Source organism: Helicoverpa zea, chromosome 1, assembly GCF_022581195.2.
Source record: "Helicoverpa zea isolate HzStark_Cry1AcR chromosome 1, ilHelZeax1.1, whole genome shotgun sequence".
Classification (NCBI taxonomy): domain Eukaryota; kingdom Metazoa; phylum Arthropoda; class Insecta; order Lepidoptera; family Noctuidae; genus Helicoverpa; species Helicoverpa zea.
In genome coordinates, this window is record NC_061452.1 from 11,247,325 (window position 1) to 11,273,412 (window position 26,088).

The window sequence follows — 26,088 nt, forward strand, 5'->3', positions numbered from 1 at the left end:
TAAGTGATTCAATTGTTTTTTGGGAAGACAAAACTTTTGATCACAACATTTTTTTATGCTGGCAAGGTGTTAGAAAGAGACAAACAGCCTCCGTTCGAACTATCCCTCTCGGCTCGGATTTGCCTCTGTGTATTATGCAACCAATTTAGTACCTTATTGCGTTAGAATAGAGTTCATTTTCGTAAATATATATTTTGAGCGTGCGCAATCTTGTTTAGTAATATTATATCTATGGTCGCATGATTCTTTGAAATTGTTAATGTTGCCAGTACAATGGTCGAGAAACGGCGAATATCTTTCGTCATGAGCCGGCGATGCATTTTTATATGATTTAGTAAAAACTACTGTTTTTATAATCTTGGAAAAGAACTAAGTTTTCACACTTTCATAAAAAGCTGTCTAGGTATGTATGCTCGCGTTACGAATTAATTTTTCAGCAAAACTACAAATGTTCATTTAGGTAGAGTTGAGAAACTTTCGGGATAGAGAAATACTGTGCTATGCCCCGACTTACTGCGTCCTGAGCGGACTCGGCTGTTGCACCCTAAGATCCAGCACCTCCGATGGTCTCCTGATTACCCCTGGTACCCCGAAAGCCGGCACTGCACATCACATATTACCAGATTACCGTCCGGACCTCACTTGTAGATACAAGTGAGGTCCGGAGGTGAGTACGGATATGGTACCGATGTACTGAGTCATTCATTCGTTCTCTCCATTCGTGTCACTGACTGAATGTCACATTCAATGTCATAGTTGTCAAACATGTGATCGCGAAAGTTTTGCTTTGTTTTTATTTATTTGTGCTTATTTGTTTATGTTTTCGACATGTCATTGGTTTTGAGAAGAACGTATTTAAAAGCCAAAAACAATATCCTGTCTTCCAGCAATGGAAATATTTCGTTATCTGGTTCATTACTTACATTTACGCCACGAACATTCAGTGACGACAAATCTGGCAATAATCCACAATTCAGCAGTAGCACAATATTAATAGAAAATGGATTTAATGTTCAAGAACTTCCCGTAGCTATCAAGAGGTTGAGAGATCTCTCAGACATCGAAGAGAAGCCAAACGAAGAACAAACAGCAAGTGCGCATGACTCACTGAGCTATCAGCTGATCCAAGAGGAATTCAAACAATGCCTGGATCTCCGGGAAGTATTCTCTTTGCTTTCTAAATGTACAAAAATTACTCCAAATATTGCATTAGGTGCCATAGAACGAATTTATGATATTGAAAAAAATCCAGAGTCATTAATTATTGATTCCAGAAGAATGCACATTAACTTGGCTAAAGGGGCAATATTAGACAAACTTCTCAGAGTGGTCATGAAAACTGAAGACACACGTACCATATTAGCTATATTAAACACAGCTTCTTCTTTTATGGAACCTTACAAATATAAATTTCATGATGAGCTACTTCTCAGAGTAATTGACAACAAGTTGACCATTGAGCAAATATGCGAGTTTATAACATTTTTAATAAAAAATAAGGACGATGGAAAGTATTCAGAGACTATTGACAAACTATGGGTTGGCTTTGTGGCAAAAGAAAATGAAATAGATGAATCTAATATTGTACAAGTGTTTCGTATCCTGCATGGCTTGAAAGTGAGCAAGAGAATTATTTTGACACTACTGGAGCAAAAGCTATGTGACTTGTGGTATAAAGTCAAACCACCTGTTATGCAAGACATATTGACCTCTTTTGTGCAAGAGAAATATTTATCAGTACAATCATTTGGTGTTGTTGGCAGTTGGCTGTATGCCAATATACATGCCTTAGATGAAGATTCAATGCTAGATATTATTTCTAAGCTAACAAGGCTCAAATATACTGATAGCCAAATTGAGAAAGCTGTTGAAAAATACATGAAATTTAAAGGTGAAAAGATTGAGAGCTATGTTCTCATTGTTGGTATTTTAAACTTTTGTATGCAATTCCAAATTTACAATGAACAGATTTTAAATTCATGCAGTCAATACTTCATGCATAACTGGCACATAGTGCCTCCTAGTTTTCTCAGATCATTTATATATCCATATGGTTATCTTCACTTTGATCCTGAAAATAGTTTGGCATTCTGGACTGCTGTAGATAAAGTATTAAATGAAAGATTTGATAAAATTAGTTGTAATGATCTTAGTTCAATATTATTGTCATTAATTTATTTAGGTAAATATCCTTCTACATTAGTATCCAGAATGCTAAGCCCGGAGTACCTGACAAAAGTGAAAAACCCTGATATGTTACAAAGATTTTATTTAATTGATACTGCAATGACACTTGAATATGAGAAGTACTCTGGTCCTTTGTTGCCAAAAAATCAATGGTCGAAACCAATTTCTCAAGATTATAGAGTTAAAAATATTTTGGAAAAAATAATGGATACTTTGGTAAATATAGCAGGAGGTCAAGATAAATTATCTGTTTCTGTGTCAATACCATATTTGCCTTCTGATGAGACATACTTGTTGGATGTTATGTTACACTCTGTTGGTTTGGGAAGCAAAACATTTAACTGGAAATCCAAAACCGAGCGAAATGAAAATATTGCTATCTTAATTCATTTGCCTGATCATTACTGTTCTGATAATGAACATTTAATTGGTCCACAAGTCATGAAAAAAACACATTTAAAAATTTTAGGAATGAAAGTTGTGAGCCTTAAATATTCTTTACTTAGTCAATTTTATACATCATACAATAAAAATGGGTTGAGAGATTATTTGATTGAGAGCATCAAAAATGCAGAACAATGCATGACAGTCAATTAGAAACAAGTGTATGTTAAATACCAATATTGGTAGTGATATCTTTGCAGTGTTCATGAACATAATTATGTTAATAAATATTTGAAAAATAAGGCCTATAATAAGGACTAAACAAATTATTTTTCTAGTCTTAAGGTTAAAGGCCTAATATCATTTAGTTTGTAGAATTGGGGAACCGCATTGAGTTACACCATGTGTCATGTTCCATAAAACATTTCAGAAGTTTTACCATAAAAAGATTTTAAAGCATTAGGAAAAATATAATTATTTATTTAACCATTTTAGGGAATAATAAATACGTTTTTTAACTTTGTAACTGTAAATGTCGAATAATAAATAAATTATTTTATTCAGTAAAATGGTTTTATTTAATCTAGTTTCATAGGAGCATATTGCTCCTACTGCTTGCGTTAGCGATTACCTACCGCGCGTCTCGAGAGATCTAACACTAAGGTTTTTTAAATTGGTGCCGTAGTTCCGGAAGAGTTAAAGTAAATTAGCAAACTCTTGGGTTTACACCTTTAATATTTACTATTTATAAATAACTCAGCGTCAAAACGTTTTTCGCTGTAAAAAAAACTGTTTTATAAGTTACTGCGATTTGGGGGCTCTACAGCTTAACTGTAGCATGGCTAAAAAGCGGTCGTTCTATTACTTACCTACGTATCGCTTGATCCAGAAGTTATCGTCACTTGCGCGTACGCGCGGAAAAACTGCGCGAAAAATCATGATTTAAAAGCGTTATTATACCTAAATGAAAATGAATAAACGTTTTTCAATAAAACGAAGCAATCTTTTTTATTATTTATTTTATTATACTCGTAACATCTTTTCTTATAATTACTCACTGACTAACTCTCTAGAATTATTATTTGAATATTTTAATAATTTCTTAAACAACTTTTACACTTCGAAATATTTTTTCTATGAAAAACTCGTTCCAGATCAAAATACATAATATTTATAAGTTAAATAGCATACCGCCCAGCGATCACTATCTATATACTTTCGTTATTGCTCAATATCTTGAGATGTAGCATGATGTAGGCTAACTTTGTCGCTTTCTATTTCCAACACCAAGAATAGTTTTCAAATAGATTTGTTTCAATAATAGACAATCTAGTTACATTTCTGGCTGTTAGACATAGGCTTTTATAAAATACAATTTTCAAAATATCTTCAAAGTAGAGACAGCCTTGTTAGTTACATTTTCATTATGTATTTTGTGATTTGTAATAAGATAGTTACAGATTACAAATCGTGAGGCAAAACTTTACGAGTCGTACTCAAGTCGGGAATGGGAATGAGACTTCAGGGATTTGTAAGGTTACGCGGATAAAGGTGCATCTAAACATCAGTGAAATCACAGATAGAATATGGCGTTGAACGTTCATCCACGTTATCTCCCATTGTAATTCATATAGCCAGAAATGACTACACTATAATTTTATAGCCATAATGGTGTATCACAGCAACTCTAGCTTGAATATTAAATTGTAAAGAATGTGTTTACGCTGACTCACAGCCTAAAATCTAAAATAGGTAATTTTATAGTTTTATATCAATAATTACTTGATACTTGTCAAGTCCAATCGCCAAGCGCGTTCACCAGCGTATTCAATCATACCTGTGGCTGACGATACGTTGGCGACTGTACAATTATTTAATAATATTTAATGATTTTATTTTAGTAAAGCTAAAATGTAACGACTGAAATTACGAACACGATTTTAAATCTATTCCGAGAAGGTTCACTATGTATGTGCATGTTGTTGAATTACAACTATGTTAGTAAACGTGATATTTCTAACACATAATGTATCTCCGAAAGCTATTTATTATAAGTATTACACACATTACTGATACTTCACTGAGACATGATTTTGTAGTTACTCTAATAATGTAAGTCGGATGACCTACTCTAAATATTTGCCACCTTGTCATTTACTCACTGAAATAATGATGTTTGGCACATGATGTATGACGTTATTGTGGGCATCAAACATTAACTAGTGTCCTACTTAATAATTGGAACTATCTACAATGTTGTTATCGAGAAGGTAACATTGAAGTAAGTAGGTGTGGAGCGCCGACTCTTGTTAGGGATTCAAGTAACACAGTTATGCCCAGGCGTAATGTCTTTTTGCAGGCGCCCGACGTTTGTGATGCGTTGTGTACATCTATAAATTATTAATTATTTTGGAATGCTTATTGAGCCTTTAATACAATCATCAATTTTGTAAAATAAAAATACATTAAAATACAATCATATGTTCTTACAGAATACAAATTATGTTGTCATAATTTACCAATTTCACAAATTCGACTTAGGGCTGATTTTTCAATCTTCAGTTAACCTCTATCTGAGGAATAAATATGGCGGTTTGACATATTTTCTATACAAATCTGTCAAAACGTTAAAAAAAATCCTCAGATAAAGGTTATCTGGCGATTGAAAAATCAGCCCTTAGACGTAATAATACCTACTAGGTACATAATTTTAAATTTAAATAATTTCGATATATAATTCAATATAATTCCATTTTTTAAATAAATTATCGTCCATTACCTATTAATAGGCATAAATATCACGTAGATATATATTTTTTCTATGTGAAAGGAAGATATGTGATCACTATTTCATTTGACCTGTGTATTACCTATCACTATATAAGTGATAGAGAACACAAATACAAAATTAAAATGAGCGATGTATAATCACCATAGTTGTCAAATGTTGAAATATATATGTTTATATTAATATAAGTAATTTAGAATGATTTATACTTAATCTTATTAAGTGATTTAATTTGTTATAATATCGCTATGCTTCAATGATAGACAGAGGGATGGCCGCGGCTAGGTGTCTGGTTGCTAGGCGACCGAATGGTCAGGGCTTGCACTCAGGCAGTTCATAGACGGTTAGTCGACAGTCGAATTCATAGAATAACTAACATCTACGTACTTAATTTATTATTATGGCATCTACAACCATGACAGAAAGGAATACTTAAATGCCTTCGAATTTATTCCTACTTTGTTCGTAACGCGGAGGGGCGCGAACATTACATGATGTTACTTGTATTTGTGAGTACGAGTTATGAAAAGGTTAAACTATTTTTTATTTGAGGAAATCTTAAAAATATCAACTCTTGTACAAAATTCGAGTTGATGCTATCGTAAAATCTTAGGACATTATTTTAGGTAATAATTGATAATTTTAAAAATAACAGTTACAGTTCGAAATGAACGTTAAAGGAATGCTATCCGATGGTAAACTCCTTATGTCGATTACTTTGTGAAAGAAAGGCAATACAGTCATCTAACTATTTCGTCTACAAAGTGTTGTAGTAATGTTTATAACTGTAAAACGTTTACAATTTTCATAAACGACGTTATTATTACCGAGTAGATGGTAGCTCACTTATGGACTAGGATATTTTACAACACCGATTCCTATTTGGCAGTTATCTAACACTCTTTATACGAATAAGAAATAGTTCCTTAACTAATGTGGTGTAACGGTAAATGAAAAATTGACAAGTTTTCTTCATACGCAGTTTTATACGCAGAGGTGGCTTCTATGCTCATATTATAGTTTACTTACAGATGATATTTGAAAGTTAATTAATTTATTAACGCCGAAGCTATTTCTATTAAAAGTGAACAAAATCCAGTTATTTTGAATTTCTGATTGGAAATTGTACCCGATTGGTAAATGGGTGGGTTGTTCATTTTCTCGTGGCGTCATGCGAAGGAATAGCGTCATGGTAGGTACAATTTGTACTGCGTTTTTCGATAGCAGGGTTTCACAATATCAGCTTTTGTTTAAAGTATAGCACGAGCAAGTTAAGGCAACTCGTTAAATAGAATAGCAAATATGAAAATGCGGCTGATGGCTGGCTACTACTGTCCGGATGTAATTACCGCTACCACTTAAGTTAAACTAAAACAATAAAAACTTTATTCAAACGATCACAGTAAGAAATCATCTACCTACGCGAATGTGCGCAATAAGTTTTCAAGTTATTCACTAAGTTAATTATTACGACGGGGATCGCATTTAACTATTAAATCTTCACGCTAATACTAAATTACGAATAGTTAATAGTTACCTAGGTATCCCTCTGAGCGCGGTCTGGTTGCTGCTCAATCTACTCACCATAAAAACTCGAGGGTTCGCCTTGTTGACCACTAATGACTTCATGGCTTTTTGGTATAACGAATTGTGTATGTATTAGATTGATCTAATATCAAAAAGTGACTAGAAATGACTTCAAATGAAAAGTAGTCGAAATCTACCCAGTTAGCGTAAAGTTCGGATCGTTTATAACTTCCGGCATCAGTCCCACGGTATGTTTTAAGTTGAGCAGATGTAAAAACCTTAGAACAGAATAATATTTACAAAATATTATTTTTGTATAGTTAAAAATCTTTATGGTTAAAGTATATACTCTTACAAAGTATATCTACGTCGTGTTAACAACCATAGAAAATAAAAATATGTATAAAAATGATACAAATTAACATCTAAGAGCTAACGCTTTCGCAATAAAATAAAACTATATGGCATGTCGGTAAACAAGAGACCACTCGGGTGCTTAAAGTAATTCTTAGCTAATCTATTCAATAACAAAACAACGAACTTAGAGCTAACGTCCGACAGATAAGGCTCCTCATTAGATACATATCATATCCATAAATATCTATACAACAGTGAATAAATTTCAAAACAACGTCACTCTAAACAGCAAATTCAACAAAACGTATCGTAGAATTAAGCTAACATTTACAAGTAAAACGGATGCCGAATACAAGATCGTAAGAAAATACTAGGAATATGAGTGAAGCGGTCACAGCTCACGAGTAGATGGTGATGACCTCGCGCCCGCCGCCGCGCACCATCAGCACCTTCTCCAGCCCCTCCGTCAGCACCTCCAGGAACTCCATGTCTGCCGAACACCACACGTCACTTCAGACGAATTCTAACATAGCGTTTGGCTACGGCACACAGATCGCAGTGCAAACAATTTGATATTTCGTAGCGTTTTGCTACGACGGATAATGCGTAGCATACCTACAGAATGATAGTGGTAGGTACTTCTTTGAACAGAACGAATAGAATGAATAATCTCTGCCTTAGATCATGACAAAAATAATTTCTAAGTCATACATATAGATTTAAGTTTTAATATACTAACAATTTTATATAATGTAATATGTATGTTAGTCTTTAAGGTATATCTATGCCAATGCAGCTTGAAAATAAAGATATTTTGATTTTTTGATATACATACTACTACATAGTATAAAACAAAGTTGCTTTTTCTGTCTCTTTGTACGCCTAAATCTTCAACTTTATGTAACTGATTTCATGCGGTTTTTTTAAATGAATAAAGTGATCGAAGATGAAGGTCTATATGTATAATTACATCCATTAAACCAGACGTGACACACGCACCCGTGCGAAACCGGGGCGGGTCGCTAGTTAAACAATTGATAAAACATATTTGGGAAAAGGCTAGGCAGATGATAATGCTATATGTAATAAAATAGTAAAAATAAAGATATCTCACAATTGGACTCCCGGTCGATGTTGGTGTCCCTGGGCGGGCCGGGCAGGTTGAGGATGACGAGCTGCGCGTCGTGCGAGCGCGACACGATGACCTCGTTGAGCTTCACCGCCGTGTGCATGCGCCGCACCGTGCCCTCGTCACTGCACACACATTGCGTTATAAGTATAAGCTTTATTTAAACACAAGTTTTTGAATATATTTAAATTATAAACAGTATTTTTTTGAAGAGAACCAATTTTAAGGTTTAACGCATATTTAAGGTTTAAATTTAAAAAATCTAAGCTCGGTGGTGATAATGACAGCTCTATAAGCTCTATTATAGAGCTGTGTATATGTGCTGTGTATGTGTATATGTGTTGTGTATATATGCTTTAAATATGTGCTCTGTATTTGTACCTTATTTACTTCCCTATGTATATGAATTTTCACAATCGTTTTTCAATTTTGAGACTGAGATCAGCCACTGAATAATCATTGTATGTATGTTCCCCCCTTCAAAGCCATTTGTATTCATCGTTATCACCCCGTAATTCAGGAATGGTTATAAGAATAGCATGTAGTACTCACGGCGTGATGTCTGCGAGGTTGGGCTTGGGCTTGGCGAGGTCCCCGTTGGCGGCGTCCTTGTGCTTGTCGTCGGGCGGCGGGCTGGCGTCCTCGCACTGCGACCGTTCATCGGGCGAGTCCCACATTGAATCGATTATGTGCAACAAACTACTTCGAAAGTCGTCCTATTCATCCCCAATTCGTCGTATTCCATTTTCAAATTTGAATTTTGAATCGCGATTCGTTTGTTTGAGTTGCACATGACGGATTCAAGGCGAATGAAACACGGGATGTCATATATTATTTTAATTGTTAAACGATAACTCACTACTGACATTCAAACATCAAAACTCTTAGCTAATGTGGACAACGAAACAAACTAAAGTGAACAAATTAACGTGAATGAACTCATCGCAAACATATGACCACCGTGTGTAAATTCGCTAGGACTCATTGGTGATATACATGAAGGTGGGGTATGAGATGAAGAACTTAAAATAATATCAAATAAATAATGACAGAATATGGTTAGCAGTGCATATCACACTGGCTCTTATTACTACCACACTATCGAGCTGATTGTTGTTGGTAGCCTGATCGTGTTACATTTTGTAAATGTCAACAGAGATTTACCATAACAACGTATTGGTAGACCGGTCTAATAAAAAAGAAAGAGACCGAGATTCTCAACGGAATTCAGGAAGGGTCTATCCTGAATTCCATAGGTCTATGTAACAAGATAAGGCTACTGATGTAACTTGTCCTGAATCTGTCAATAAGATTGTAGTTCAAGACGAGTTCTAAAAAAAATCTTAAGAAAACAAAAACCAATGTGCGGCCTATAAATCTTTTGGGATAATTTATGTGGATTCGATGAAATTGTTAATGGACATGTTTTTTTATTAAATTATAAAATTAAATTATAAAGGGGATCATGAATAGTGTAGCTGAGAAAAAGAAGCTTGTTTATGTTAATGCATTCATCAATTTCAATATAGTCGGAATCAGTTACTAGGTAGGATTAGATTAGACTACCATTATTATGAGTTTTCTAAATCTCTCAAAAGGGGAAAAAATAGGCGTTGCAAAAGTTCGTCAATGTGGAGTTATTTTTTTCTCATCTCCATTGAACTCAGCCTCAATATCAAAACTTCCATCTTTACAAGGGGATTCATCATCTAAGTGCAATTAAACTTAGTACATATCAGTAGTATAGTCACCTTGTCATCTTTATCTTTATCATCAGTGTCGGCTAGAGGCGGCGATGGCGCGTCGGTGGGTGCTTCGTCTCCGGGCTCCGCAAACCGAACCTTGCTGGCAGTCTTCACGTCGGCGTGGTGATGATCAACAATCGCTTGAACCTGTATTAAAAGGTTGGTCTAAGTCTTGTGGATTTCAAGGCTTTGTGTATTTGGGAGGATGATTTGTATTTTGGAAGGTATAGATACTCCTTCATGCTATAAGTGAAGAAAGGAATGAAGAGTTCTTTGTTAGCCAAGGGCTTTGTTTAAGTAGGGATAAGAGAGAGATATAAAAATGTTTAAATTATGTACAAACGATTAATTAGAATATTTTTAAATTCTGCATGAAGTACAAAGTTGGGAGGTTGTGAGTTGCCGTTTATAAGAATAATATGACAATACAATATATAAAACACTGAATGAAAGATGAAGAGGATTGCATGAAATCTTCTAATAGGTAAACATCAATCTATAGACACCCAGAGTAAAAGTATGAATTCAAATGAATTACGTAATAAGGAATATTGTGCAGATAGTGATTGTAAATAGAGCAAGGGGATTAGTGAGAAGTGAAAAATAGTGTATAAATACTATAAGGTTAATGAAGAAAATGATCTAAAACATCAAAAGCAATATTCAGAAGAAGTAAGCCAAATTCACTTATCTGAATTGGTGGAAATGTGGTGAAGACAAAAATGTATATCTTGATGATGGGGTGAACGTGGAAATCTTAGCCACAAATAGGACAACATTTAATCTAATATACACCAAGAATTCATTAAAGCTAAAAGTAAACTTATCTACACATTGCTTGGATCAATACAAATAACAGCAGAAATTAGTGTAGACTTCAAAATGCGGGATTTTTGGAAATCAACGAATAGCTAACAAAATGTTTTTAAAGAAAATAAGTGGACTCGAATCAGGGTTAAGGTATCCACTTTACCAAAGGTAACTTCTCCTCAGCGTTTTCACGATAATCCACGAAATTTTGCATCTGTATATAGGCGACAGACAAACGTGTTAGTTCTAGGTCAGAGTAGAGTTATTAGTACATATAGGAAGCTTTGTACAGACATATTGAACATTGAAATTGTGAACACTTCAATATATTTCATTATAGTTAATGTATGTTTAGTACTGACCATGCCCATGGTTTCCTTCTTGTTCAACCGCAGTTCGCGCAGCATCTGGTTGCGTTGTTCCATCATCAGGGTTCGCTCGTAAGTGTAGGCAGAGATATCGCTGTCCGTCTGAAAGAGTTTTATTTATTTCAATATTCTGGTCATGTAAATTCTAGATCATCCTGTCAAATAATACATGACCACCCCTTTACATTTGACTAACTGACCACTTGGACACTGTTGCCTAAAAATACAAATATTTTTCTTAAAATGTTTAATCTAAAAAATATTTTTTTAGATTTTTATTGGGTAATTAAGAATGAAGTACAAAGTCCTGATTTAGAAAAAAAAAACACCACTATAGTTCGGCCATTCAGAGAATGCGTTCCTGACACGTCGCGATTGAACTGACTGAATTATAACATTCATTGATTATTGATATAATAATGTTGTTTTAATGCTCCTCAATTGTTAAAACGGTAAACAACCAGCAAAAATATTTTTATCGTAACTGCAACGCCATTGCAAAGTTACGTCGTCAGTTCAATCGCGACGTGTCAGGAACGCATTCTCTGAATGGCCGAACTATAAAACTAACCATTTCAACGACTTCAACTTCAGCTTCAAGCCGGAGCTGGTACAAGAACATTTTGAGGTCCTTCTTCATCTGTATGGAGTTGTCTTCCATCTGCGCGACGGTGAAGATGCGCATCTTGCAGTTCTTCCAGGTGCGGTGCTGCTTCAGCAGGAACGGCAGCAGCATCAGCATGCCGCCGTCGTGCACGATCCACCAGATGTCGATGTTGCCGGATACCTGGAATGTGTGGATGAGCGGGGTTTATAGTAAGAGTGCTTTCGTCTTGAGTCTTGATTATCTATAAAAGAGTTTCTTTTAACCACGGTATGAATTGCTATGTTCTGTCCAGTTAACTTGAACAATAGAAGACATGGCGTGAGATGTAAGAATGTAGATCTTTTCATACTTGTCTTTTGGTAATGTGGCTAGGACAATATTTATGTAGGTAATGCGAACAGTGTAAGTACACGAGAAAGGCATGTTACGATTCCTGAATCCTCCCCTGGGGAGCCAGCCTAGTAGACTAAAACTATCAATTTATTGGTGGGATTTCTTCCTTTGTTTTTTCTTTTGGATGTATATAATGATTTTTATACCATGTCGTGTTCGAATATAGATAGTCATTCCAGTTACGGCAGTTATAAAAACTTGTATTACCTTCTCAGTAGAATCAGGGAAGAAATTAATCCCCTTAGGCACGAGCATGGCCATCCTCGCGGCAGCCACCGCCCGCACGGTGTGCAGGAAGTGCTGCCAGCGCGGCGCCGACCGCTCCGCCTGGCGCCAGCCGTACGGCCAGCCTACTATCACCGTGTTGGGCTTTAGACCGCCCAGACCTGTCGTTTGGACCCTGGAAAATGGAGTGGTGAATTAGACATGTTTATACTGCAAAGAAAAATTAGAACTATTCTAGATAGTGTATAAATAAAGATTATTGTTACAGTGCTAGATGAAAATCTATTTTTATAAACAGTAGATATGATCGCATAACCAGTTCAAAACTGATTTGCGATTTTCATAGTAAGTGTTTTACAATCCACAATTGAATGTACATAATCTTTTTGAAAATGTTACATTGGTAAAATATGAAGTTTCCATCTCCCGTATTCTTGCGTAAGACTAGTTATGTTTCTCTTGATTTTGGGAACCGATGAATTTTCTCTTCTCACATACTTGTTCATTGCAAATGTTCAGTTGGGGATCCATCAGCGAGACAATCAGTTACGACGACTCTTAACATGTGATAATAAAAAAAAGTAAATGTAATTCTTACAAATGGCTAAGTCCTTCAGCAATGTCGGGCGAGACGAGCACATCCACGAAGCCCTTGACCTTCTCCTCGTCCATGACCTTGCGCAGGTTCTGTCGCGCGGAGGACGCGTCGCCGGCGCGGCGCGGGAAGTCGCCGCCCAGCACCGACACGCATACCGTCAGACCCTTGCCTGAACGATGAAGTTAATATTAGATCGGTATACAAAGTACACATGAATCATCCATTTACTGTTTAGGAGTTCGGGAGAAATTACAAATAAAAATAAAATTGGGTGCTTATCTACATGCATTGAGTAAGCGTGGTGATTAATGCTCAATCCTTCTTAATGTGAGCGGATGCTTGTGCCCAGCAGTGGGATACAAAAGTAGAGCTTTATTCTCATACAAGAGACTGCGATTTTTTTTGTTTTCTTAGTGTGATATGAGTATAGATAGAATATTAAAACAAAAGCTTTAAATTCCAAAATATTCCAGGAATTCGCGGAAAATATCGCGTGTCCGAGCTCATTGTGTAAGATAAAAATAATTCTCACCAGCTTTCAGTTGACTGGCAAAGGCAAGCATCTTCCTATAAGTAGGCATCAGTTCATTGTTCAGCTTGGCGAGCACCAGTACTTGTGGGCGCCAGTTCTTGGTGTGAGGCGGTCCTTGTTCGAGACGTAGCAGAGAATAACGCGCTGCAGATAGAGCAAGACCTCGCAGGCCGTCACCCCATTCCTTCTCCGCTCTGGAAGTTGTCATTACGAGTTTGAGAACAATTGTTATGTAATAATGGGGTCCACGGCCGATTTTGGCCACGGCGGCTGTTCTCATTTAAGGAGATCAACCAGCTGCGCAGGACATATTATAGTGCACGAGCATTTGCGCAGACACAGGTGCACTCCCTATTCCTTGAAAGAGATCAGGCGCAGGACCGACATTTACGTGCTCTCCGATGCACGGGTGAATCAATCTCCAACTTCCAGACTACGGGCTGCTTTGTGAAAGTTCAAGAAAATCCACAAAGCGATTTCGGCCCGACCCGGGAATCGAACCCGAGACCTCGAGAACAGCAGCCGCGCTTGCGACCACTAGACCAACGAGGCAGGAATTGTTATGTATTTTAAATGTGTATCAATAATATTTTTGAATAAAAACTTAGCTTTAAAGTAATAAAATTTCAAACAACATTTTTTTTGGCTAATATTGACTGAAAAAAATTAAATATCAAAAATCCGTTTCGAAGCTACGAGATCTCAGACAGTTATTGTCAGGGATTAAAACAGAAACTCCAAAGATATCAACTTACCCGCGGTATTCAATGTACTTATAGATGAGACCGGCCATACCCATCGCGATGAGAGCATAGAACCATGACGTCATGAACATGATCGAGATACACAGCGTAAGACCGGCTAAGGACAGCGACCTGGAAGCATGCAAAAATATGACTTATGACCTTATAAATAAGATTGCAAACAGAATAGCAAAGGAAGTTAGGAAAATCTTACCAGTGGTAGTACTTGAAACGAGGTCTCCAGTTGGGAGTCTTGAGGAGAGTTTGAAGAGCGCAGGCGAGGTTCACGAAGCCGTAACACATGAGGAAGAACATGGAGAGTAGGGGAGCGAGGATGTCGACGTTACCCAGGAGAATACCGCACTGGCAGATCACCATTGTTAGCAGCAGGGCCCTGAGAATTATATTTTAGCTTGTGTTAAAAGTAGCATAGTTTGATAAAAAAATATTTAACAAGAGAGAACTCTGAAAGGAGGTTTAACATTTGCACTACCATTAAGTATATTTTAAACGTATTTATTGAGGCGTATTAATTGTCTTCCCTAAAGAAGATTTTTAGAATAACTAGAATGAAATTTGGTTAATAACATACCTTGTTGGTTCACCCCGGCTCGATGAAACGGCGAAAGGTGCCAGGAACGGAATGATCTCATCCTTGGCAATGGCCTGCAGTAACCGCGGCGCTCCGGTGAGGGACTGGAGACCAGCTCCCAGGGTCGACAGGAACGACCCGATCAGGATCACCCACTGGTTCGGCCACGCCATGTTCGCTACCACTAGCTTACCACCGATTGATTGACCGAACCTAAAAAGGTAAGAGACTCTTTGTCAATATGTCAAAGTATTTGGGACCAATGTGTATCATGATTTATATTAATAATTTATTTATTTATTGATGCTACATAGGCTCACTTGTTAGAAATGCTTATATCTAAGGGTTAGTAATTTAAATTTACTAAGGGTTAGTATTTATGTCAGTAGTAAAAGGTCCAGGGTATTGACAAAGTTTTACGACCAAAAGTCTGCTGACATTCACTTTCAAATATCTGTTATTCTTACAAGCATGTAAAATATAGGTTTGTTTTTTAATGAAAAGGCGTAATTAAAAGTTGTGAATCCTTCACTGGTGCCCTAGTTTTCCGTTCTCATACTTACTTGTCTCTTAGCAGTAGATTATCAACGGTGCCGGCAAATAGTAGCACACAGGACAGGTACACGGTGGAAGTCGTCAGGATAGCGCAGATGGTACCAATAGGAATGCTCTTCTGAGCATCCGCGAGGTCACCGGAACGATTGGAACCAGCCATTATACCTGTGAAGAAGGATAAGTGGATGCTACCAATATATTGGAGAATCAAAATTGATAATGATTTAGAACTGTACACATAAACAGTAAATTATGTGCATTGGGGCATGACATGGCTTTAGCTTTTTATATTGACGTTATAAAAAGTTTCATACGAGATAAGATTTAAGGGCCAAATTAAAATGAAAAGTTAGCCTTAAATACTTTTGAAGACACGATCTTACCAGTGACCGAAGGGAAGAATATTCCGATGAGTATGGTGAAGGTGGTAGTGAGGTCGGCATACACTTGGTTGTAGGTGGGTCTCTCCATCTGTTCGATGTCATCAGGTTCTTTGCCGTACGCAATGTACTGGCCCAGTTGGAGGAACGAGTCTTGTAGGTTGTCGAAGAATACTCCGCTTTTCAAACCCTAGAAAAGAATATAATTTTATACTTAAATTGTAAGTTAAAGAGTTTGTTTGCTTGCACGCGCAAATCTCAGGAATTGCGAAAATCCATAAGTGTTAAATAGCCCGTTAATCTGGAATAGCTTATGACTTTTTTATATCAAAGTTCCCACGGGACGCTTGTGAAACTACTGCTGGAAGCTAGATACTTTCAGATATTGAAAGCCAAGATTACTGAATTACTTCATAAAGGACTATTGGATCAGGAATCCTGGTTCATAGAAATGTATTCTGCTTACCTTAATACCCTGCACGACAGACACATCATGTGCCAGATAGTAAGGGTCGCAAGTATTGTTGGGGCAGAACAGCTGATGCAGCGGCGCGCCAATCTCCTTCGTGCAGTTGTTGATGTTAATGTCTTTTAGCAGGCGTTTGCCTAACACGCACATCCTGGAATACGTTTAAATCGGTTTAAACCAGAATATTTAAAAGAAAATTATGCAGCATATTTGAGATTGAGGTTAATTAATTGACCTAAAATATTCAAGGAATCATAGGTATATAGCTCCTGTAGCAATTGGTCCCAAAAGATCTTACGACACTACTGTCTTTACGTAGTTTTGGCTCAGTACTAATATTGTGTTATCCAGATGACATAACTTCAAGATTAACGGTCCAAGCCTAAGCATACTTTAACTAACTTTTCGAGCTACAGTCATAAAAGCAGGCTGATGTTATCTCTGAAATACAGCATCTCGTGTGAGCCATTACGCGGCTTAATGACTCATGCGACTATCTCAGTCACGGCTTAACCCCTTACCCTGCGTGTTAATGTTCGGGACCTATGTTTCTGTACTCAATTGCCAAAATTTCCTCGTTATGGCCAAGCATTAATTTGTTTTTCAGTGGCAATTGACATTGTTAATGATTTACGTTTTATTGGTGTTTTGTTTAACGTTCCATATTCGTACAAAAGTATATGATAATTGCCCAAATATGTAAATGATCGATGACCCCTTGAAATTTTGCTTTCAGTTGTACTTCCTAGAATGAATCTATATGAGATTTAAAATACTCACTGCAACTTATCGTTTCCATTGAAGTTGACGAAGATACCGACGTACACCGCTGTGATGGAGAGGATGACACAAGCGAGGGCGACGGTGGCGAACTTGTTCACAAACTTGACGCCCACGAACACCACCATGCCCATGATGAGCAGTAGCCCGGTGCCGTACACGCGGAAGTTGTTGTACATCGCCTCGGGGTCTTTCGTGAAGTCCCCGAAGATCGACATCCACGGCGCCATGTACGTCTGTTGAGGAGATATTGAACCTTAATTGTGTAGAAATTAGAGATGACGGCTGATACAAAAGTATGGAAGAAGGAAACAATCTGCTTACATAAAAATGGGTATGATTTAAGCTGTCACCAATTTTAATTCATTTTGTGTTTCTTAAATAATAGGGTTTGCCCTCAAAATAGTAGATTTGTCACCAAAATGTAGTCACCAAACAATATAAAATCAATTCCACAATAAATTACCGAAAATCATGGAAATATGGGGTCAAGTACCAAATAAATGGTTTTGTATGTATTATAATAGGTTTGTCCTAATAGTATTTAAGCAAACTAATTTAAAGAGATCACCATCATCATCATCATCATCATCATCAGCCTATCGCAGTCCACTGCTGGACATAGGCCTCTCCAAGTGCACGCCACTGAGATCACCAATAAATCATATATTATATCACTAGAAAATTTCATGAAGGTCTAAAAATGTAGGGTGGTCGTCATCATCCTTTCAACCAAAAGAGTCTACTAAGTACTTAACTGACCATGTGCTTCCCCCAAAGGCTCTTAATTTCTACAGGTAGTATAAATATTATATATCATATTATATCTAGCCTATAGTGTCCCATTGCTGGGCAAAGGCCTCCCCATCTCGCTTCCACTCTTCCCGATCTTTCGACCGTGTCCACCAATCCGGACGATAGGCGTCTAGTTCGTCACGCCATCTCTTCCGGGGCCTACCCCGCCTGCGGTGTCCATCCTGAGGTGTCCACTGGGTGATAATAGTGGCCCATCTCTCCGGATCCATTCGGCTGACGTGTCCGGCCCAGTTCCATTTTAATGGCGCCGCCTTTTGGCCTACATCAGCGAGTCCTGTTCTGGAACGTATCACGGTATTTCGTAGATATGCGATCGGTCCGTTTAATGCCTAAAAGGCTACGTTCCATTGCCCTTTGGCAAAATATATTTAAATTAAATTTCTAGCTGAATAGAAAATAAAACACTTAATTAAAGTCAAAATAATCAATATTTATTGTTAAAAATCTCGCTGCCCGCGCCGCGCATTGTATGATCGTACCTACAACCAACCTACAACCCATTCGTTGAGGCCCGAAAGCGCGCCAATTTGTCTCCCTTCCCTTCCTCTTCCCTTTGAACATATTTTCATTAAAATTATAAACTGATGTATTAAATTGGTAACGAATACATTATTTTAATAACTGAACGAAATAAAATGTAACTACTGCATTGGTGACAAAATAACAAATAAAAAGGAGTCGCAGTCAGGGATCGATTAATCGATTTATTTGGTGACAGATCTACCATTTTGAGCACCAAGCTATTATTTAAGTAATAAAACTATTATCATAAGAACGATGTTTATATTCATGTAATGCACTACAATTTTATTGGTAATCCATCTCATATTTTACACATTATATTAACAATAATTTGGTAATTCATACCTGGGAACACTCTTTGTTTATCTGAGAACGAAAATATTTCGTGGCGATAGATCTTTTTATTAGGTGATACAACTTGATGACAAATATAAATTTTGGTGACAAAAAATATAGTTCCCCATAAAAATTGGGATAAGGGCAGGAGGATGATAATGAGTGTGGAAATAGTAGTTTTATAAAGCTGGGTGCTGACTTAAGTTATGAGGTGTGGTTTTTTTTATTATGTAGTATAGTATAGTAATCTGTTGAAAATGTTGTGGGTAGTATATTTGTTAAGTTTAATGTTAAGACAGCACTGTTTACCCTTAATGTACTACTCTTTGTTTTCCCAAATATAATAAATAAATAAATAAATATATGTTACGTGGCGAGGGAACCAGGGAGCAACGAGCGGCTTGATACGTATTGACTGTCAGTCAGTACCCAGCTTAAGGTTTAATTCTTTAAAAAAATGTTCCTGCTAGCAAAGCATTAGTAGAGCTTAGTGCTTACAGAGCAAAGTATGATCCACACACGACGGACAAGATTTTTCATTCCACGAACAAAGTACCCCAATAAAGGATAGCGTCCATTACATGGATACTTCTCGTGGACTGTTCCAATGAGTGTCTGTGTAGCTTTAACGGACGACGTTTGCGGACTTATCTTACAAAGTGACTGAGTTTTACAATTTAAGATAATATAAACCATTTTTTTATTTTTGTTGTTTGTACTATGTTTGTCTCCAATGTGTGTCTTTCTGTCTGCTTATCTGTGGTATCTGTCTGTAGAACGGTAGCTCTTAAACACATAAACCGACTATAACATCTAACCATGATCTAACCTCATATTTTTACCTACCTACAATTGCTTAAAAATCTAATGTTCGTTTTATTCTTCGGCCGATATTGTAATAATTGTTGTTTGCTAATGGTCTAGGAGTGGGAGCCATTAACCGCAAGTAGAACACTATTCATATGCGCGACCTTAATCTTTCAGAAGTAATTAGCAGCCTGATGAATATTGAAATCTGGTTCTGAACCAAATTGCTTAATTAAGACACAGAACATTAAAGTTATTTAAGATTTCTAACTTTTTTTAAATGCCTTAGAATAAACCTAGAATGAGAGTAAGGCTTTCATTTCTTATTTTGCAAGACTCATTCTTTTTTTGTTATTTAAACAAAAATGTTCCATGTGATCCATATTGTTTTATATTGTATCAGAATCTATTCATCTATTCTTATTTATGAAATACCTAGTTAAAAAAATACATAACTTATTAAGGTGTGTTCTTTGTTGAGTATCTAATAAATACGTAGACAAAAGTAAATAAATTCTCCTACATATAATGTTGCTCGCTATTTTCATTACAGCTAACAAACATTGCCATAATTACCCGGAATGGTAGAACGGTAATAAATGTGAGAGATAATAAACAGTTGTGCTGTATTCCAAGCACGAATTTGCTTTGCAGTTTCCGCAAAAGCTTTAATTGGCTAGTTAAAAGCCATCCGGATCGAGGTGGAATGCGGATCACGATTTATAATCTTTTTTTATCTATCCTTTTTAGTTATTAAAAAGAGTTTTTTTAAAGCATTTTTAGAAAAACAGGTTTTATTTTTGAACGTGACAGGGGTCATTACAAATTACAGAAATGGATCACATCTTGGACCATATTAAGAAAAGGGAAAACTAAACGACAGCACAGCGGTAGCTTGAAAAAATATATTTCTGACCCGTAATAAAGTGATAGTAGTACATACATTTTGGGTCAAACGTTTCAGTACAATTAGGTGGCCAGTTGCAAGGCTCAAGTACCAAAATTATGGGCGTACAGTGTCAGGTCGACGTTAAATGGCAAGTCGACCGTAACCGTACCGTGTCGGTTGAACCCCAGAGACCGGAGTGACGGACGAGCGGCCCGCCTCTCCGGTGTCCGTTATATCAACACTGCTTAGCTGGTCCACAGAGCACTTCTAGCTACTAGATTTTGGTTTGTGAATTTGTGGTAATGTGTAATCGTGAACTGTTTGAATGATTCGCTGAAAGTAGCCATTACAGATTTATTGGTGGCTAAGCAAAGAGATATAAGAGTTATTTATTAGCATGAGTAAATAAATAGTGTAAATTAATATTGTGATGAAAAAAAAATATTACTTCATACTAGCTTCGTGTTATAAAACAAAGCCACGTTGTTAAATAATAAATAATCGTTGTTAAATAAATACATATACCTACTCTCAAAGCAAAAGTTTTGTTTATAGGATAAATGAAGACTGCCTTGGTTCAAATTATGAGCACGTGTATTTAATAAACGTCTGTCTATACGTAGGTTTTTCTATTATACCCACCTACTTCCATTTCCTTTGAATGTGGAGTAAATGTCATGTTATGTTATGTAGGAGTATGTTTTGTAATACTTGTTTTATTTCGATTATTTTGTCCCTCACAGGGCGGTGATAGTTTTTGGATTAATATTTGTATCGATGATAGGTTGTAAGACCTTAGGTCCTTTCACCTACATTAGTCTCGTTGGATTCAAGTTCTTAGTACCTTTCACGTATCGCTATCCTCATACTATTTCATAGCACAACAAGGTGCACGTTGTGCTGCATACAACAACCCTTAAAGCGGCCTAGTTTAGCGGTTATTTAACCAACTACAACATACCGCTAGATTTTGGCTAAACACGGTCAGAATATTTGAAGTATCGTGTTGGCGCCAGGCTTCATGCACACATTAGCCGATAAACCTACAATGTATGCAGACTATGCAATTGTGGCGAGAAGATATTCAGCCACGCGCGCCATGCCTTTGGTAGGCGTACTAAGTAAACCTGTATTGGTTTCGTGACGTTCAGCAACAGGAGTTATCTGATTTATATAAGCCAGCTGTCGTTTTGTACTGTATTTATAATAAACGAATTACAAAAAGGGGGTCTTATAGTACTTTTACATCACCGGATATACAGTTTGTTTTTTTACACGTGCAGCTTAAAAACATATGATGTAGGTACTCTCCAACCCGCATTGAGTAAGCGTGACGCTCAATCCTCCTGTGTGTGAGTAGAGGCCAGGCCAGGTGCCCTTCACTGGGACTGCAAAGAGGCTGATAAAGACGACTCACCAAAACAATTTCAACAGCTCCGACGATATACATGGCGGCTGCGAGCGTGGTGCCTGTATAGAACAGCATGCCGACCGCCCCGCCGCACTCGGGGCCCAGCGCGCGTCCTATCATGAAGTACGACCCGCCTGCCGGCACCACGCCGTTCGTCGCGATCGCTGACATCGAGATGGCAGTCAACATTGTCTGTTAACAGAAATAATTACCCTTAGGATCAAGTCTGTAGACTACATAAATGTCAGTTTTCTAAAAACAACTGTTTACTTTGTAATACAATAGTAGTATATTACGTTCAAAGTAAACAATTGTTTTTAAACGGTCAGTGTCAGTGAAAATTGACTTTTATGTACCTGGCTATTTATATGTTCGATCTTTTTTCGGTAAAACAATAGAGCATCTCTAAATTATATTGATGCGATATAGTATAATAAGTACTTTCTAAATATTTTGTAAGTATATTATGTAATTCATAGAGGACACAAGAGAGGGTTGCCAAGGGTCTGGACAACGACTCATAAAGTCACAATAAAGGTCAGACGTTCTATACAAATAAAAGGTAAGTTTAGATTTTATCAAACAGCTCTAGGATTACCGAAGAATAATAATCTAGTTAGACTGGATAAATAATCCAGTTAGTGTCTAGGAGATTTAATAAACCGTCGGCAAGTTAAATTAGATAAGTTGAAGGATCGAAATTATTAGACGCGCCATCAATGTAGATTTAGGAACGAGGCTCGGACAGACCCGGGGGAAATTCTACGTTACAATAACGCAATCAAAACGAAATATAGGCTGCGGAGCGAGTACAATGCCGACGACGTTGATATTTTTATTCGGGCCGTATTTTTATTTCGTAGCCGGTACAGCGATAAGGACAAACATACAATTGTATTTCTCGTTTCCACTTTATTTTCACACGACAAGTGAGTGTATGCGAGTTGTTATTCGTGCGTCATCGCCCCCCGCCGCGACGAATATGAATAGCTATATGCGTAAGTAATTTTATTCAAAATAGCTTGTGGTCGGGGGTAACGCTGATTACATTATGTATTTACATTGTTATTTACTCAACTTGGTATTACGTAACTACGTATACACGAGATAAGTTCAAATTGGGTCAAAGTCCTCATTCTTCCAGCTTTGGAGTACCCGCATAATTAGGATGTCGCTGGATATTGCTCATAATTTATACTGAATCAGCTGAACCGCTCCCTTGTGTCGGAGATAAAATATGAACATAGATGGGTTCACTCACCGTACAACAACAAACAAGCACGATCAGGAATCCTTGTATAGCGCCAGCGGTTCCGACGACCCACGTTAGACGGATGAAGAGGATGACACCGAAGATGTTCTGGATGCAAGGCAGGTAGACGCCGATGAGCGTGCCCATGCGGGCGGGGGGCGCCGGTTTCACGTCAGGGTCTGCTGCCGACGCCGTCGGGATCGTGTTCGAGTAGTTCGCCAGCGAACTGAGGAAGGTGGCCGCTCGGGGCCGGTCTTCCAACTCTTCCTGTTGACAAGCAACGACAATTTACAATTAATATTAATAAATACATTAAACGTAGGTACCTCTGCTGCGCCAAACCACACATTTACTGACAAAGAAGAAATAAATGAAAAATAAAAAAAAATATAAACTATGATTGAACGTTGATTTTTACCGCGCTTTTATTGTTGACATTTAGGAAAAGATGCTCCTCAAACTACCATAGATTCTAGCCAAGTTAAAAAAAAAAAAAAAAAAAAAACTACCATAGATTAAAAAACAATAAGCTGTGATAAAAACATAGATGTAATATACTAAACAAGATTGCGCACGCTCAAAATATATATTTACGAAAATGAACTCTATTCCAACGCAATAAGGTACTAAATTGGTTGCATAATACACAGAGGCAAATCCGAGCCGAGAGGGATAGTTAGAACGGAGGCCGTTTGTCTCTTTCTAACACCTTGCCAGCATAAAAAAATGTTGTGATGAACAGTTTTGTCTTCCCAAAAAAACAATTGAATCACTTATATTTTTATCTTATTTTAACAATTGTAAGTCAACAAATTAATAACAATCGCATTAATTTATTCGTATTTATTCTTAAAACATAAATAACATAAATTTTGATTTAGCTTTTTTTATTTTCTAGCGGTAACCCTGAACATTCTTGGCGCGTAATCAGCATTTAAAATTTTGTTTATATTTTTTGTATTAAATCAATTTAAACTATTAAAATGGTGAAAAAGTGTTTCGTTTATACTTGTAAAAGTGAACCCTATGGTGGTTGCAATATATCGTTCCACAGGTTAGCTAATAATAACATTTTCGTAAATCAAACAACTAAGGTGCCCATGAATTCTTGTGATGAGTCAAAATATGGGTGATGGATTTTAAAACTGTTGTACTATTGTTATAGCTTCCCAAGAAATGAAGAAAGGTGACATAAACGGCTGAGCAGTCTATATATGAAGCAAAAATAGAAAAAAAACAGTCTTCACTTCGAATCTTCCTGCTTTTATACTGCTAATTCCCGCTAATTATTAAAAGCCTATATTAGTATTTTAAGGTCACAAACTGCGTAAGTTAAAATTTCAATACCAATCTGTGTTTAATAATCTTAGCAATTTCGGATTTGTCTCGCTTAGCTTAATCTCATAGTCACCCTATTAGAAAGGGACAGACGGCCTCCGTACTAACTGTTTCACTCGGCTCGTTTTTTGGGTAAAAACGCGCAGTCCTGTTTACTATATTATGTCTATGGATAAAAATGAATACCCAAATTAATGTTAGTTTATGTTATTTCTTTTTTTTTTGGTATTCTTAATTTAAAAATTAGATTTCAATTTTAATTTGGAATAAAAAATCTGTTTTTCATTTAGCATCTTGTGTTAAACTTAAAATTAGAATATCATCGGAAATAAAAAAAATATACCGTAAACTAACTTTTTACTCTATTTTCAATATGCTGTTTTGAGGAGTGAGCTATGTGAGGAGCTTTAAGTTTAATAATGTTCAAATTAACTTATGAATAAAAACAAGAGCTTGTTTTGCAATAAAATGTACCTAAAACTTCTCTACATATAAAAACGTAAATTACGTTTTTGTGTTTTCCCAGGGGAAGCCGGAATGACAGCTATTACACATATACGACCGCATATAACTTTATGTATCACCGAGAAATTATGTTTTCTCTCGCCAATTACTTATACGTTTTATAGCATTACTGTTTTATAGGCATAATAATTTATGTAAAAACGAGTACCGACACGCGCTTGTAAAGTGGGACATTCGATTTTCACCGTATGTTTCGGCGTAGCCAGAATTCATATCCAAATCACGTAGCTAACTTGAAATATGTTTAACTTCACACGTAGAAATAAGGCTGAGCTAAATCCCAACGGGTTTTCACGAAGTCTGACTTAGGGTTGCGTAATCATTGTCAGACACCCGCCTATTCTGCCATCGCAATCTCGGAGGCGGTTATGATAAAGTTAGAGCAACTGACGTCTCCGTGATAACGCCCTTGTTGCTGAGATTGAGTTCTTTGTTGTTTCTATTAGGATTACCATCTTTATTCTTATTTCTGTTTATAAAGAAAAAATGTAACAGCCGTATAAAAATGTGTTCTCCAGCCAACCCTTTACATTTTTCATAATAATCCCGTTTTATTTATGGACCGCGAAAAATTCATCTAGACACACGGCAGTGTGTCCGCCAAGTTCGAGCAAAAAAAGCGACACACCGGCCGTGGGTTATATTACACGAACCATTTCGGGCCAAATTCGACCCCCCTATAACTCAAAAACTATTTTATTTACACATTTCAAATTTCTAGTATCTGTTGAGACCCCCTCACTTATCTAAAATACAAAATTTCATTAATATACCTACTGTAGGTCTTGAGATATTGACGTCAGAAAATCGCTATTTTTACTATACACTCACTGACTGACTCACTGATTCACTGACTCACTCATCAAAAACCTAGACCACTTCCAATGGTCGTATTGACTTGAAATTTGGCATGGAGGTAGGTCTTTATGTCAAGGTAAAGGGAAAAATCTGAAAATGGCCAAGTGTGAGTCGGTTTCAAAATAATGAAGGTGTTTTATACCCGGTGTAAATTATACCCCTAAG

The 26,088-nt window shown here is 36.8% G+C and overlaps 2 protein-coding genes across 4 annotated transcripts in view; one reads left to right on the forward strand and one right to left on the reverse strand.

Moving 5' to 3' along the window:
* The first annotated feature begins 724 nt into the window (after window positions 1–724).
* Window positions 725–3,027, forward strand: LOC124635268 (FAST kinase domain-containing protein 3, mitochondrial-like). The gene has a single exon (XM_047171137.1). It carries the CDS (start codon window positions 829–831, stop codon window positions 2,782–2,784), a length of 1,956 nt encoding a protein of 651 aa, XP_047027093.1. The 5' UTR covers window positions 725–828; the 3' UTR covers window positions 2,785–3,027.
* A 546-nt stretch (window positions 3,028–3,573) lies between these two features.
* The window catches only part of LOC124635257 (solute carrier family 12 member 4), a 494,187-nt gene continuing 471,672 nt past the window's right edge, over window positions 3,574–26,088 (reverse strand). For 2 of the 3 annotated variants that reach the window (XM_047171119.1, XM_047171128.1), the window contains 19 exons: window positions 23,212–23,469; window positions 21,957–22,142; window positions 17,170–17,405; window positions 16,387–16,540; window positions 15,924–16,110; window positions 15,549–15,705; window positions 14,986–15,198; window positions 14,608–14,787; window positions 14,406–14,525; window positions 13,651–13,844; window positions 13,119–13,287; window positions 12,503–12,695; window positions 11,867–12,082; window positions 11,290–11,397; window positions 11,091–11,141; window positions 10,124–10,264; window positions 8,925–9,088; window positions 8,358–8,497; window positions 7,380–7,733 (listed from right to left, as the gene is read on the reverse strand). In XM_047171119.1, the coding sequence (XP_047027075.1) occupies window positions 7,642–7,733; window positions 8,358–8,497; window positions 8,925–9,088; window positions 10,124–10,264; window positions 11,091–11,141; window positions 11,290–11,397; window positions 11,867–12,082; window positions 12,503–12,695; window positions 13,119–13,287; window positions 13,651–13,844; window positions 14,406–14,525; window positions 14,608–14,787; window positions 14,986–15,198; window positions 15,549–15,705; window positions 15,924–16,110; window positions 16,387–16,540; window positions 17,170–17,405; window positions 21,957–22,142; window positions 23,212–23,469 (3,159 nt within the window). In that variant the 3' untranslated portion in view covers window positions 7,380–7,641. Of the gene's footprint in view, window positions 5,108–5,247; window positions 7,734–8,357; window positions 8,498–8,924; window positions 9,089–10,123; window positions 10,265–11,090; window positions 11,142–11,289; window positions 11,398–11,866; window positions 12,083–12,502; window positions 12,696–13,118; window positions 13,288–13,650; window positions 13,845–14,405; window positions 14,526–14,607; window positions 14,788–14,985; window positions 15,199–15,548; window positions 15,706–15,923; window positions 16,111–16,386; window positions 16,541–17,169; window positions 17,406–21,956; window positions 22,143–23,211; window positions 23,470–26,088 lie in introns of those variants that run through there. The other variant, XR_006984983.1, reaches the window with a different exon arrangement.